The 12,792-nt window shown below is 62.0% G+C and overlaps 1 protein-coding gene across 6 annotated transcripts in view; it reads right to left on the reverse strand.

Moving 5' to 3' along the window:
• Nucleotides 1–12,792, reverse strand: part of SHANK2 (SH3 and multiple ankyrin repeat domains 2) — a 471,724-nt gene that overhangs the window by 241,177 nt on the left and 217,755 nt on the right. For all 6 annotated transcript variants that reach the window (XM_057506712.1, XM_057506710.1, XM_036875766.2 and 3 more), the window contains one exon: nt 8,647–8,962. In XM_057506712.1, coding sequence (XP_057362695.1) covers nt 8,647–8,962 — 316 coding nt within the window. The remainder of the gene's footprint in view (nt 1–8,646; nt 8,963–12,792) is intronic.

A 12,792-nucleotide genomic window follows, 5' to 3' on the forward strand; every position in this document is an offset into this window, starting at 1 on the left:
GGGGTTTCCTACAACGCCCCACATCCCAGTAACGGGAGGCTGGGAAGACGGCACGCCCACCCTTGATCCCGTCAGCAACAGCTGTGAGCGGCCGTGTCTCGTTCTCTTCCCGTGATGGGATCTTTAGAGAAAACACAGACACGCAGATGAATCCGGGCAGGGATTTCGGACAGGCTGGCTAGCATCCTGGTCGGAAAGTGAGAGGCCACCCCGCCAGGGGGGGATGAGAGGAATGTTAACCAACCGGGGGCTGGGTTCCCAGTCAGGGAGCCACATCGGAGGCCCTGGAGGGGGCAGGCTCGTGTCACAAATTCGTGACCATGAAGGATGGGGTCCCCACCTGTGGCCATCCTCTCAGACCACAGAGGCCGAGGCCAGGAGCCCACGGAGGTGCTGTGAGCTCAGGGACCAGAGAGGCAGGCCTGCAGGGAGGTGCTGGGAGCTGATGTCACCACTCACTTCTGGGATTTAATGGGAGCCCTCCCTGTCCCTTCTGTGCCTTACCCATGTCTGTGCCCGAGGAGGGCCACGTGGTTTGCTCTGCGCTGGTAAAAACTCACAGGGGTGTGGCCAGGCACCATTTTTCACTCACCGTGTGGACTGAGAGCTACCCACGGGGGCCCGTGTCTGCAGGTGTGAAGCCGGAGGCCCTGCCAGGCTCAGTCTGTGCCCAGGCCTAGACCGGCAAGGTGTGCAGGACAGGGCTGGCCACGTGAGCCCCCCTGGGCGCCCGCTGGACTCCGAGGACACTGAGGGAGGCAGGAAGCCTCATCCCCTGTCCTCAGGGGTGTCATTCTCCCTGCAGAGCCTTCTCTAAACAGGCTGAGGCTACAGATGGAGGGCACAGAGACCTGGGGGCACAGGTGCCCCTGGGTCCCTCCTGGCCTGACCAGCCACAGATGCATCCACACAGACAGGACACCCACCCTGGGACTCCCCCAACGAGCAGATGCTTCCTTTCCATGGATGTCATTTATCTGGGACGCCCCAGGAGCTCTCGGGGCAGTGACTCCCACAGGAGCCACACGTGTGGCCACCTCTGGCCCAAGGGGAGCAGTCAAGCCAGCTGACTCGGAGAGGGGCCAGGTGCCTGCGATGGAAAGGGAGGCAGGGAGGCCAGGGCAGCTCGAGCTCTAGTTGAGGGGGCCCTCCTGCCAGCCTGCTGGGGCGCCTGCAGGTACCTGACGTGAAGTTCACTCATGCAGCCTGACGCAGCGCTGGTGTGGCCCAGGACCAGAGGAGAGCCCAGTGCAGGGGAGGCGAGTCCTGGGTGAGGGGACCCGATTCCTCTGTGCTAGGGAAAGTGTCCCCTGGGGCCACTTCACCCAGATCCCTGGGGCTCAGAAGAGGTTTGCGTCAGCAGAGGGCAGGATGTCATGCACCAGGGCCAGAACTCCCCTATTGCCTCCACCTCCTTTAAACAGTGCTTGACTTACTCTTGACGCACCTTTTGCACGGGCACTGAGTGGTGGCGGGCGGGGCCCTCATGTGGGGCTGCAGGGAGGGCGAGAAGGGGGCAGAGGGGAGGAGCCCGCTCCCAGCTGGCTGTCACTGTAGCTTTGATGGCACTGTCATCTCTGCATCTCACCGTCACCCCGGCTGGAACAAGGCTACGTCTACACCGTCTCCACAACCCTTGCCTGGTGGGGAGAGGACAGGCAGGCCCTCTGGCCCCTGGGTCAGGGCCCAGCTCTAGGAGAGCAGATGAGGGGAGCTGGGTGGGCAGGGGGGCTTCTCCCACAGACAGAGGGCCAAGCAGGAGGCTGTCGTCGCCGGACCTGCTCATGCGGCACTTAGCTGTAGAAGGAGCAGCTAGACCCAAAGAGTAGGGACCCAGTGAGGAGCCCACCTTCTCAGAGGACCCCCCCGGGAGCTGCCGCAGGAGCCCCAGGAGCCCACTGTGCATATTCAACGACTGTCAGTGAGGAGGCTGAGCCCAGCCTAGAAAGCTGAGCCTCAGAGAAATCCGCCCGCCCGCCCACCCAGCACCTACCCACCCATCCATCTTACCACTTATCTAAATATCACCTATTCGCTCATCTACCCAAATTCCAAAATGACCCTGTCAGAAGCCTAGCGACCACTGTCAGACGCTGGACAAACCAGTTCAACTCTGGAAGTGTCATTTTTCCCACGTGCTAAGCGGGGATGATCAGGAGTGACCCGGACATGAGTCGGCAGGAGCCGCTCTGCACAGGTGCACGCAGACATCAGCGCCCCTACCAGTCCTCGCTTCAGCCGGAGAGCAGGCAACAAGGTGCACGTGGCAGCCAGCTGGTGCCAGAGGTGCCAGAGCGTGTGCCACTGGGCCGAGGCATCAAAGGTCACAGCTCCAACCTGGGCACGTCTGCAACGTGAGCCACTTTGCAGGTCGGCCCCCTAACCCTGCCCAAGCCTCTGTCTCAGGACAGGCAGGAATGAGTCCTTGCAGACCAGAGCACATCCGTGGCTCTGGGCATCAGCCGCGACGCTTGGTCCCACACAAGTGCTGGAGACCCTCTCAGACCATGTTAACCTGAGCGTCACAAAGCCCATTTTACGGGTCAGGACATGAAGGCTCCATAAACAGTGACCTCGGTACACAGATGCAGAGCTGGCCTCCCATTCCGGCTTCCTGACCCCAGCCCGGGGCTCCCTGCAGGCTCCCTGCTCCATGTAGTGATGGACTCTGCCCGGGGACAGGAGGACTGTCTCTTCACAATGCCCCATGTATGACCTGTGCCCTCCTCCGGCCTCCTAGGCAGCCCAGACATCAGGAGCCACTGCCCTCCACAGCTCAGGGGTGGGAGTGCGGACCTCTCAGGAAAGGAGGCTTGGGGAGGCCAGGCTGGGGCCCTCTCACCCTGCCTGCACAATGAGGAGGGGTGTGCAGTTTCCCGCACCCCAAGCTGTCAACATTTTCCTTGCATTCCAACTGGGAGCAGCCAGATGGAGTTCCAACCTCGTTATTTTTGTATAAAGGCTAAACTGCTGAATTCTCAACATCAGAAAATTGTTGGCCGGCTGTGCGGTGACACAGATGACTGAACTGAGCCATTTCCCATCTATCCTGGGTGGGCAGGGACCTGGCAGGCCTGGGGGCTACTAGAAGTCAGGTGTCCCCCAGGTCCCCGGCTCACAGTGACCGGGGTGGGGGGCATTGCTCCGCAGTTGCCGGCCTGGGGCTCAGGAGAAGAGGAGGCACAGCAGGCCCCACGCCCCGGCCGTCCATCCACTGGCAGCTGCGTGTCTTCAGTGTAAAAGCGCAGACCCTGCAGTTCTGCCATGAGCAGGGCCAGGAGGAAGTGCAAGAGCCCTGAGGCTGCCACAGCCCTGGGCCCCACAGCCCTGCTCTGGCAGGAGAGCCCCACACTCCACTCTCTCCCCGCGAGGCCTTGCCCAGGTGCTGTGGGCGGGGGACCCTCATCAGGATGTTCCGTCCTGCGGGCCACTAGGACAACCAGTGCATACTGGGGCCTTTCGCACCTCTCCCGAACCCTTCCCACTGCCTCCCCCAGTCACGTGGGACCCCCGGCCCCTCCCTGAGGCGCAGTAGGCCTGCCCCTTCTCCACTCGGATCTGCCCTCCTCCACCAAGCCCCTCACTTTCCCCACAGGGGTCTGAACGCTGACTAGCGTGAGCTCTCACTCCCGGGGCCTGTTAGGGGCTTCTGCACCCCCATGTCCTCAACTACATCAACTGTGAGCGCTGACACGTCTCCCCACTCCTTTCTGGGGTGGGGGTGTGGCGTTCACCTCTGTAGGCTGAGCGCCCAGCATGGAGGCGGCCAGGAATTCATGCATTCATGCAACTAGCAGACGGAGCAAAGAATGAACGTCCCCAAATGTGGAAGGACAGAAGGTGACAGGCGGGGGGGGGCAGCCTGCTGGTGCCTGGCCCCCACTTCCTCGGCAGCCTGCCAGGTGGGCCCTCCTTTGCCCAGCCCTCCCTTCCTGCCAGGTGGGAGACATACACCCGGGAGTCCATTCCTCACTGATCCCCACTTCTGGCCTGAGACGTGCTGACAGCAGGCGGATGGGGGGCAGGCAGGTGCAGGGGACCGTCTGACTCTGTCCCTGACCCTGGTAGTCCCTGCCCTGCCCCCACCCCACCAGCTGGGGCCCCTCCCCCTCTCTGGGTCAGGACAGGCACAGGACAGCTGCCCTCTGCACACGGTTCTCACTGAGGAAACCAGGTCCCTGCTCCACGGCGGGGTGGTGGGGAGGGGAGAAAAGCTTTGGGGTCCTGGTCCCCACATCCCAGGAGGCAGGGAGAAGACTCGCAGAAGGGGACAGAAGCCTGAGCACCCACCCCACAGGCTGGCGTGGTGGGGGCTTAGCCCCAGAAGGGGTGTGCAGCGCAAGGTGGATATCCCCTGCCCTGGGGCCTCTGGAACCCGTTTCCGCTCCGCAGAAGGGGCCGGGGTGGGTTCTGAAGTTCGTGGCTCCATCTAAAGGTTCTGCTGCTGACCCAGCCTGCTCCTGGACTTGAGGTGCTTTCTCTGGGCTGGGGGGTCCTTCCCGGGACGCTCAGGAACTGAAGTGCCTGCACAGGGGCCGGGGGCACAGGCTCGGAGCTGGCTCGGCTCGCCCAGCACCAGGACCCCCCTGGGATGGTGGCATCTAATCTCTGCCTGAACTCGAGAGCATGAAGCCTTCCACTGGCTGAGCTGAATCCACCCCGGAAACGCTCACGGGATGGTGGGGGGCTCAGGGCTCCCTCGTGCCGGTGAGGCCAGGGCAGACCTCAGGGCCCGCTGCCCGGACTTGCAGAAATATACCAAGAGCTGGTCGGAACAAGGCGAGAGCCAGTCAGCCCCCCGGGTCGCTGGGAAGGATCCTGGCAGGACCCCAGCGTCTCCTCTCCACACGATGGTGGGGGATGGGGCAGGTGGACACAGAAAAAGCCCTTCCTAGGCAGGGTCCTAGGGACACGTGCCAGTCATGCCAGTGGCCGCCACTAGAGGGCGCCATCCCAGGCGCGCGCAGAGCTTCAGACCCGAGACAGGGCGCGATGCGCTACCTGGACCCTCTTTCTCCGCCTGCACTGGGGCCAGCCCTCTAGTGGGCAGGGGCTCCCTGGGGGCCCAGGTCGGGGAGGGAGCCGGGGAGCCAGCGGCAGCAGGAACCCGGGCAGGGACTTTGTTAGTTGGGGAGGCACGCCCCTCTCCATCTGCACCCGAGGGTTTGGCCCCAGGCTGGTTCTGGCCCCAGTGATTCACCCCTCACAGGTTTCTGGGGTCTCACGTAGGAGTTTAGGAAATGGGCTCTGCCAGAGAGGGGAGACGGAGTGGCCAGCCTTCCCTAGGGCCGGGGTGGGGGGGCGGGACAAGGTGGGGGCGGGAGCGGGAGCTGGGGGGCAAATCCCCTCCGTGCCCAGCATGCTCTGTCTCTCTCCACTTCCCTTGCCGCTTAGCCCAGGCCAGACTTTTCTCCGATGCCGGCACCCATCCCTTCCAGTGCCTGCCCAGCAGCAGCCAGAGGGTCCTTCTAGAAAGTCCGCAACGGTGACAGCTGAGAACAGCAGAACACCTCTGAGGAGCTGACTATGAGCCAGACTCCGTCTCACCCCTGACAGGCATTGCATTCTAGTTCATCCTCATCACAAGCTATTAGTGCTGTTTTACATGAGAAAATTAAGGCACAGAATGGCCGAGCGGTTTGTCCCAAGTCACACAGTGGGTCGGAAGCAGAGCTGGAAGCAGTATGGATAGGGTCTGCTTGGACGATGGGAGACGGGCTCTGGTGAAGGGGGCATGTGTGGGCACATGGCTTTCCCCCCATAACATGGGGGGTGTCCTCATCACACCTCCCAGGCTCCAGGGGCACCCTGGGCCACCCCGAGGCTGGGAGCCCGCATTCTCCTTGTGAGTGCCCCAGGCATAGTGCCAGCCAGGGTCTGTGTGCCCCCAGACGGGGCTGGGCTCTGGGCTGGGAACACAAAGACGGAGTGGAGGGGTTCAGCCACCTCCTGAGCCCCCAAAGGCCCAGGGCTGCACTAGGGTCCCTGCATGCTGGCACCCCCAGCACCAGTGGCCTGTATGGTCATTTCCATGCCTGGGCATGGTGTGAAAGGCCAGACTGTGGTTTCCCAGCTGGGAAGCAGACAGCCTGTCATGCAACTCAAGTGCCCACCACTATCCTTGTGCCCTGGGGGAAGCTGGTATGCCTGGCAGGCCCCAGCGGGGACCCAGAGCCTTAGGGTAATGCTCCCAGCAGTGACAAGGGCTCCTGTCCTGGTGCAGCCACTGTCATAGGTCGGGGAGGCGGCTCCTCAGCAGATGGGCACGGACAGGCAGGCTCTGGACGGATGGGCAGGGAGGAGGCCAGGACCATGGCAGAGAGGCAGGACCAGCAGTCAGGGTGCCACTCGGCAAGGGTGGGTGCTGGCCGCCCCAGAGTCCAGCATCGGGGCGCCCCTCGGTTCCAGGAAACCTGGGTGGCTGGCTACCCTGCCCACAGTTCTGGGTGACGAAGGGAACGGGCCCAGCCAAGCGCCAGAGTTGGGGTGGACACAAATCCGAGCTTCATCTAAGGGCCACCCTGAACTGTGAGCATGCTGTGTGCAAGGTGCTGCCGTGAACTCATTCATTCCGAGAACAACCCGAGGGGGCTGGTTTTCCCATGACCCTCATTTCATAGTCACCAGATTAGGCACAAAGCGCTTAGTAAGTGTCTCCACCCTGACGAGGCGAGCACCTGCACCCAGAAGTCCTGACCGCCGGCATGCAGGGCAGGCTGGAGGCCGCAGTTACCTCACCAACACAACCGCAGGCTCTGGAAACCACCCCCCCGCCCCCGCTCGGGAGCCCAGGGCGGTCAGGCAGTCCCCTGCCACGCACCCCGGCGCTCTCTCTCCACAAGCAAGATTTTGCTGGCAGCTTCTGCAAGTCCCCGGCCACAACGCCTTTGGTATCTTATTAGACTTCATACTGGGAGCTGGGGACACGCTCTTTTTAAAATTATGGTCATAATTCTAGCAAACGGTGTGAAGTGGAATTTGCTGCCTCGGGGGAATCCTTGAATTCAGCTTTAAACTGTTCTTAGCACCTGGGACTTCTCCCTGGGGGTGACTCAGAGGGAGAATCTAGACCACAGCCAGGAGCTGGATCCCTTCCGGTGGAGGACCAGGCGCAGCGGGAAGGGTCCGCAGGTGAGGCTCTGATGCGGGCTGGGGGGTGGGTCACCCCGGCACCTTCTCTCCGCGCTCTCAGGGGGCGGCGGCTGGTCACAGCACTCAGCCCATGTGTGTGGCCACGTGAAGCATGACCCCCCCACTGGGCTCTCTGCCTGTAGCCCGAGCCCAAACACACCCCAAGCTTGCACGGGCAGGACAGAGTCCTCAGGCCGTGGGGACGTGGCAGCCCCCTCCCGCCCCCCACGACCCCAGATCCTAGCTGGGGCCGCAGCAGGCTTGGGAGACCCAAGTTCCGAGCCCTGGGAGGAAACACGGATGGGGGTGGGATGGGGATCTGGTGACATGTGGACCAGCGGGGACACTCAAACCTGACCCCAGACCAGTGCCAGCCAGGAAGACACAGGTCCTCAGCCCTCCCTGGAGGCCCTCCCGCCTCAGGAGAGGACAAGCCCCGGGAGCCCCATGTTGCGGATTCGGGGACCAGGAGCCTGGCCAGAGCCCCGCCCCAGCGACACGTTGGCATCATGAGCCCAGGGCTCAGTCCTGCCGTCTGTGAAATGGGAAGATGCAGGGCCTGCCTCACAGGACAGCGGTGAGGTGAGCCGACACGCGAACAGCCCCGCGTGAGTGCGCAGGGGGCTGGAGTGCAGCGGCGACCGAGAGGGTCCGATGGTTCCACCCAGCTCCAAACCCACCCCCGGAGGCCCCGGCAGCGAGCCCACCCCCAGGGAACCCCAGCTGCGCCTGACCAAGCCTAAAGGCAGCAAGACGAGGGGGAGAGTGTCCTGGGGAGACGGAGGGCGGTAAGGCCAAGACCCTGCGTCAGACGCCCATGGAGGGGGTTCCACGCTTAGTCTGAGCTGCACTGGCCTTGTCTCCCCATCTAGAAAAGGGGGAGGATGGGGTTCTGCCGCCTGGGGCTGCTGCACAGACTCAGAGACGCCTTCAATGCACCAGCTGTGGGCAGATACAACGGGGGCGGCTGAGGCCATTACTCGGCTGCTGGGCTCCTCGGTCTCTGTGCCCTGGCTGGGCCCCAAGCCTTGCTTTTCCGTCTGGTCCCAGGGTTTCTCACTGCTCTGTGTGTGCGCATCACCTTCAGATAAGGTGCCTTTGTGTGAAACGCGGCATTTGGAAGAACTCAGCACGGGGCAGGCTGGTGGCATAGCCCCCTGTGTTCACCTTTCAAGTTCAGGACCCACAAGGAAAGGACACGAGTCCCCAAATGCCAGCAGCAGCCTCAAGCTGCCCCAGGAAGCTCAGCTGGCCTCCTGCACCTGCCCTGAGCAGATATCTGGGCCACAGTGCTTAGGCGACAGCCCTGGGCCCCCGCTACTCTCAGGACAGTCGGAGCAGGCAGGGGGCAGAACTCTGGTTTTAAAGCGTTCTCAACATCCAGGCGGGAGTAAAAAAGGCATTCTGCTCAGCCTAGGGCAAGGCTGGAGTTCTAGGAACCACGAGCCCTGTGCACGGAGGGCTTCCCACAACTGGCCCCCACGGGAGCACCCCCCACGCCCAGTAGCTCCTTACCCGACGTGCCAGGGCTGCTGGGACCTCTTGCCATCCTCGCCGGTGCCACCCAGCCTGTTGAGCGACGGGGACCGGCTGCGGGGCCCAGGCACGTAGCTCCCGATGGTCCTGATGGCCCCATCGGGCTTGCTGGGCATCTGCTGCAGCAGCTGGGGTGAGAGGCTGCGGTGGGAGGTGGCGGGGCAGGTGGCCCAGTCGGGAGCGCTGGCATTGAGGTTATTGTCACTGTTGGAGCGCAGCAGGACCCGGGGAGCGGCCAGTGTGTTGGGGGGCCGCCGCCTGCGGTTGGAGTACACGGGGGCCTCTCGGAAGGGCACTGGGTTGGAGAGAATGGGAGAGGAGGTGAATGTGTGCTCACCCTGTCCATGCCTGGCAGGACACAGGCCTGCGTGCACCACCACCCCACGCGGCCAGGTGTGAGTTCTGTGCCAAACCCACACAGGACCCTGCAGTGTGCAGAAGCACCCCAACACAGAAGCAGGTAGGTGGAGACCGAGAACGTCTCCACTTCAAGGGGTTCAAGCTAATGCTTGAGATGGAAGGGACTCGGGGTCCGCCTTCCATCCAGGCCAGCGCCCACTCCCTCTGCAGCCAGGAGACACGTGTGAGCATAGCCACCCCATCTCACAGCACAGTCAGGACACTGAGGCAGCCACAGTGAGGCAAGTTCCGCTTCACCACGACCTGAGCTTGGCCCCTGCTATGGGCTGCATGCGTCCCCGTGGAGTTCATGTGCTGGACCCTAACCCCTGGCATCTCAGAATGTGACTGTATTTGGAGGTGGGGGTCTTTACAGAGGTGATTATGGTAAATGAGGTCACAGGGAGGCCCTAGTCTCAGAGGACTAGCGTCCTCATCAGAAGAGGAGGTCAGGACACAGACACACACACAGGGATGGCCACCTGAGGACCCAGGGAGAAGATGGCGTCCACACGCCCAGGAGAGGCTCAGGGGAGCCAGCCCTGCCCACCCCTGGGTCTCCGCCTCCAGCCTCCAGGACGTGGAGATAATAAACGTCTGCTGTGTGAGCCCCCAGCTCTGTAGGACCAGTCACAACCGCCCCGGACACTCACAGGGCCTCCAAGTCTGGTCAGAATTATTCTGCCTCAGCCCCAGCCACACTCCTCCCTCCCTCCCCCAAACCAGGACCCTGCGGCGTGAAATGGGGGCGGGTGGGCACGCCTCCCTGGCTTCTCTCCAGGTCCAGACCACAGGCAAGGCCTGGCTCTGCCAAGCTCAGCGTGCCCAGGGACTCAGCACAAGGACACTGCCCGTGGGGACCGTGAGGCCAGGAATTCACACCGCAGCCCCGGGCTGCTCCGAGCGCCAGAGCCAGAGCCAGAAAGTGTCCTTTCCAAGAAGAGGCTTCTGAAAAGCAGCCCCCAAAGCTGCAGGGAAGGAAGCTGCTGGGGACCCCTGGCAGCAAGGATGCGTGCTGCCTCTGAGCCTGTGACGGCCCACAGCTCTCCCAGCAGCAGTACGGTTCGCACGCTCTGCACTGAGCCAGCCCAGCTCTCAGGCGTGTGCCATCTGAGGCCAGGGCTGTCAGCCCACAGGCTGGAGCCACACAGAGCCTCCGGGAGCCAATTTGGAGAGGGGTATCTCTGCATCCCAAAGAGACATCAAAGGTGGCTCAGGACAGAGTCCTGGGCAATCTACTGCCCCTGGCTGCCCAAGATCAGAGGCTGTGGAGAAGTACTTTACAGAAGCTGAGGACAGGTGCACCCTTCACGGAGCCAGGCATGGCACCAACCCCCTGCTACCGGCCCATGCCCCTGCTGGACAGCAGAGTTCACGGGGGACAGAGGTGGCGCCGGCAGGGCTCATGGGGGCACAGGTGGCGCCAGCAGGGCTCATGGGGACAGAGGAGGCGCCGGCAGGGCTCACTGGGGACAGAGGTGGCGCCGGCAGGGCTCATGGGGACAGAGGTGGCGCCGGCAGGGCTCATGGGGACAGAGGTGGCGCCGGCAGGGCACCCTGGGGACAGAGGTGGCGCCGGCAGGGCTCCCTGGGGACAGAGGAGGCGCCGGCAGGGCTCATAGGGGCACAGGTGGTGCTGGCAGGGCTCCCTGGGGACAGAGGTGGCACTGGCAGGGCTCGTGGGGAGAGTTGTGACCCAGTGCACTGCTTCACTGCCTCCCCAGGATGCAGGGCTGTCCTGGGAAGGCAGAGATGGCAGGAAGCCACCCGGAAATGGCACGAGGCTGCTTGAGGATGTGCACTTGGAATCCCGGCTTGGGGCAGGACAGCTGGGGAGGCGAGCACTCTTCCCGAGGCAGCAGTGTGCTCTGGCTCCAACCTGCTCCCTCTGGGAAGCCGCCTTGTCAGAGTGGCACACGGCCACGCTCTGCCACAGGACGGAGGCTGCAGGGCCTCCGCGGACCTGTCTCTAGAGCCAGAGGGGCTGCCAATCGAGGGGCTCAGCCCACCGGGGAATCAGCCACGGCCTCACCCACCCACTAGAAGATTCTCATTTTGGGGAAAAGTCTGAGTTTGTGTTTTTACTGGTTACGAGGGAGAACATACCCATTCACCCACTGAGTAGAGAAGAGGCCACAGAGATTCCACAATGAGAATGCTCATCATTTAGGGCTGTCGGTGTTGGGGTGATCTGAGGCCCCCCTGACAAAGCGGAGCCCTGGGAAGGGCCGGCAGCAGCCTCAGAGGGTCATCCCCACTCAGAGATGGCCGGCTGGAGGGGCGGCCACGGACGGAACCCCTCGGCGCCGGGTCATCCTCATCAGCCTCCCAGAGCACCCTCACCGCCCCACCTGGGGGCAGGCCAGGGCCCACGTGAACCACAGGGAGGAGAACCCCAGCTCTGAGGGGCGCCCCCAGACCAGGACATGCCCGCGCTCTTCTGCACGGATCCACGCCGGGCCTCCCAGCTTCCTGACGAGGCGGCTGGTTCTGTTTTGCTGACCCGTACCTGGGTGAGTTAAGAGCGCCCTTGACCGTAAGTGATGGAATTTGGGTGGAGCCCTGCCCAGGGCTGAGACGGAACATCAAGGGCGGGAAGTATGCGGGCGCCCTGACTCCACACCCCCAACAGAAATCTGCAGGCTGAGTATGGATGACAAAGGTCAAACTACCAGGGGGTGAATTTGGGCTAAAAACATTAAGCAAAGGACCACAGACAAGGCTGTGTTTGATATGAATTCCGAAGACACGGGCAGGGGAGGGCTCTCTGCGTGGGCGACTGGAGAGGGGCGGGCATTCCCGTGGGCGGCCGCCTTAGGAAGGTTAAGGGACACAGAGCTGGGAGGGCTCCGCACACACTGCGCCCTAAGGCCCAAGCGAGCCGCTCACATGGAATCGCACAGGTGACATTAGGGTGAACAGCTAATGAGAATTATCTCGCTTAATTACCAAGGCTCACATTAAATTAGTTTCCTGTGTGATTTAATTGGAAATCTTTTCCCCATGTTTGGTTTATGGCTTTGGCAGGGAATCATCTCCCTAAGTCCTCCAAACTAACATCTTCATAAACCTGATTTCATAAAACGAGAGGTCTCCGTCCCACAAAACTAACTGGAGCCACTGTGGACATGGCGATTTTAGGGGGGGGAGGGAGGGGGCGGCGGAATAACTCTTAAAGATTTAAAATAACTTTTCCTGTTGGAAAATGATTAATATTCCACCCGACTGTTTCCTTCTCTCGGGCAAATCTGCAAACTCCAAGTGGGTGGATATTTTCTTAGCTGTCTTACATGCATTTATTTATACGTTTTTTTTCCACAATAAAAACCACACAAGCTATGACAGAAAGCATATGCACTTTTAAAGTCTGCCACACTGCATTTCTCATCCATTCCACAAAGCTGCAACCCGGGGACAGCCCAGGAGAGCCAAGAAGTGGTCATGAGAGCGTCCACCCCACCGGTGTGGCCAGCAGTGGGTCCTGGCCGCCCTCATTCCTGAGCAAGCGCTCGGCAGCCTCCAGGTAGTGGACGACTATGGTCAAAAGTTGCTTTCTTTTCCATAGGACTTAGTTCCTAAAGTGCCCTCCAGAGCCACCACGGATGCACACCGCAGAATGCAATTCAGCCACCAGGCACTCGAGACTTAAAAAATAAATTAAAACAGCACCTTCGAGTGGGTTAAAATTCCAGACCAAGCACAACAAACCCCCTCACGCACCAGAAG

The sequence above is a fragment of the Manis pentadactyla genome, chromosome 9 (assembly GCF_030020395.1).
Source record: "Manis pentadactyla isolate mManPen7 chromosome 9, mManPen7.hap1, whole genome shotgun sequence".
Taxonomy (NCBI): Eukaryota; Metazoa; Chordata; class Mammalia; order Pholidota; family Manidae; genus Manis; species Manis pentadactyla.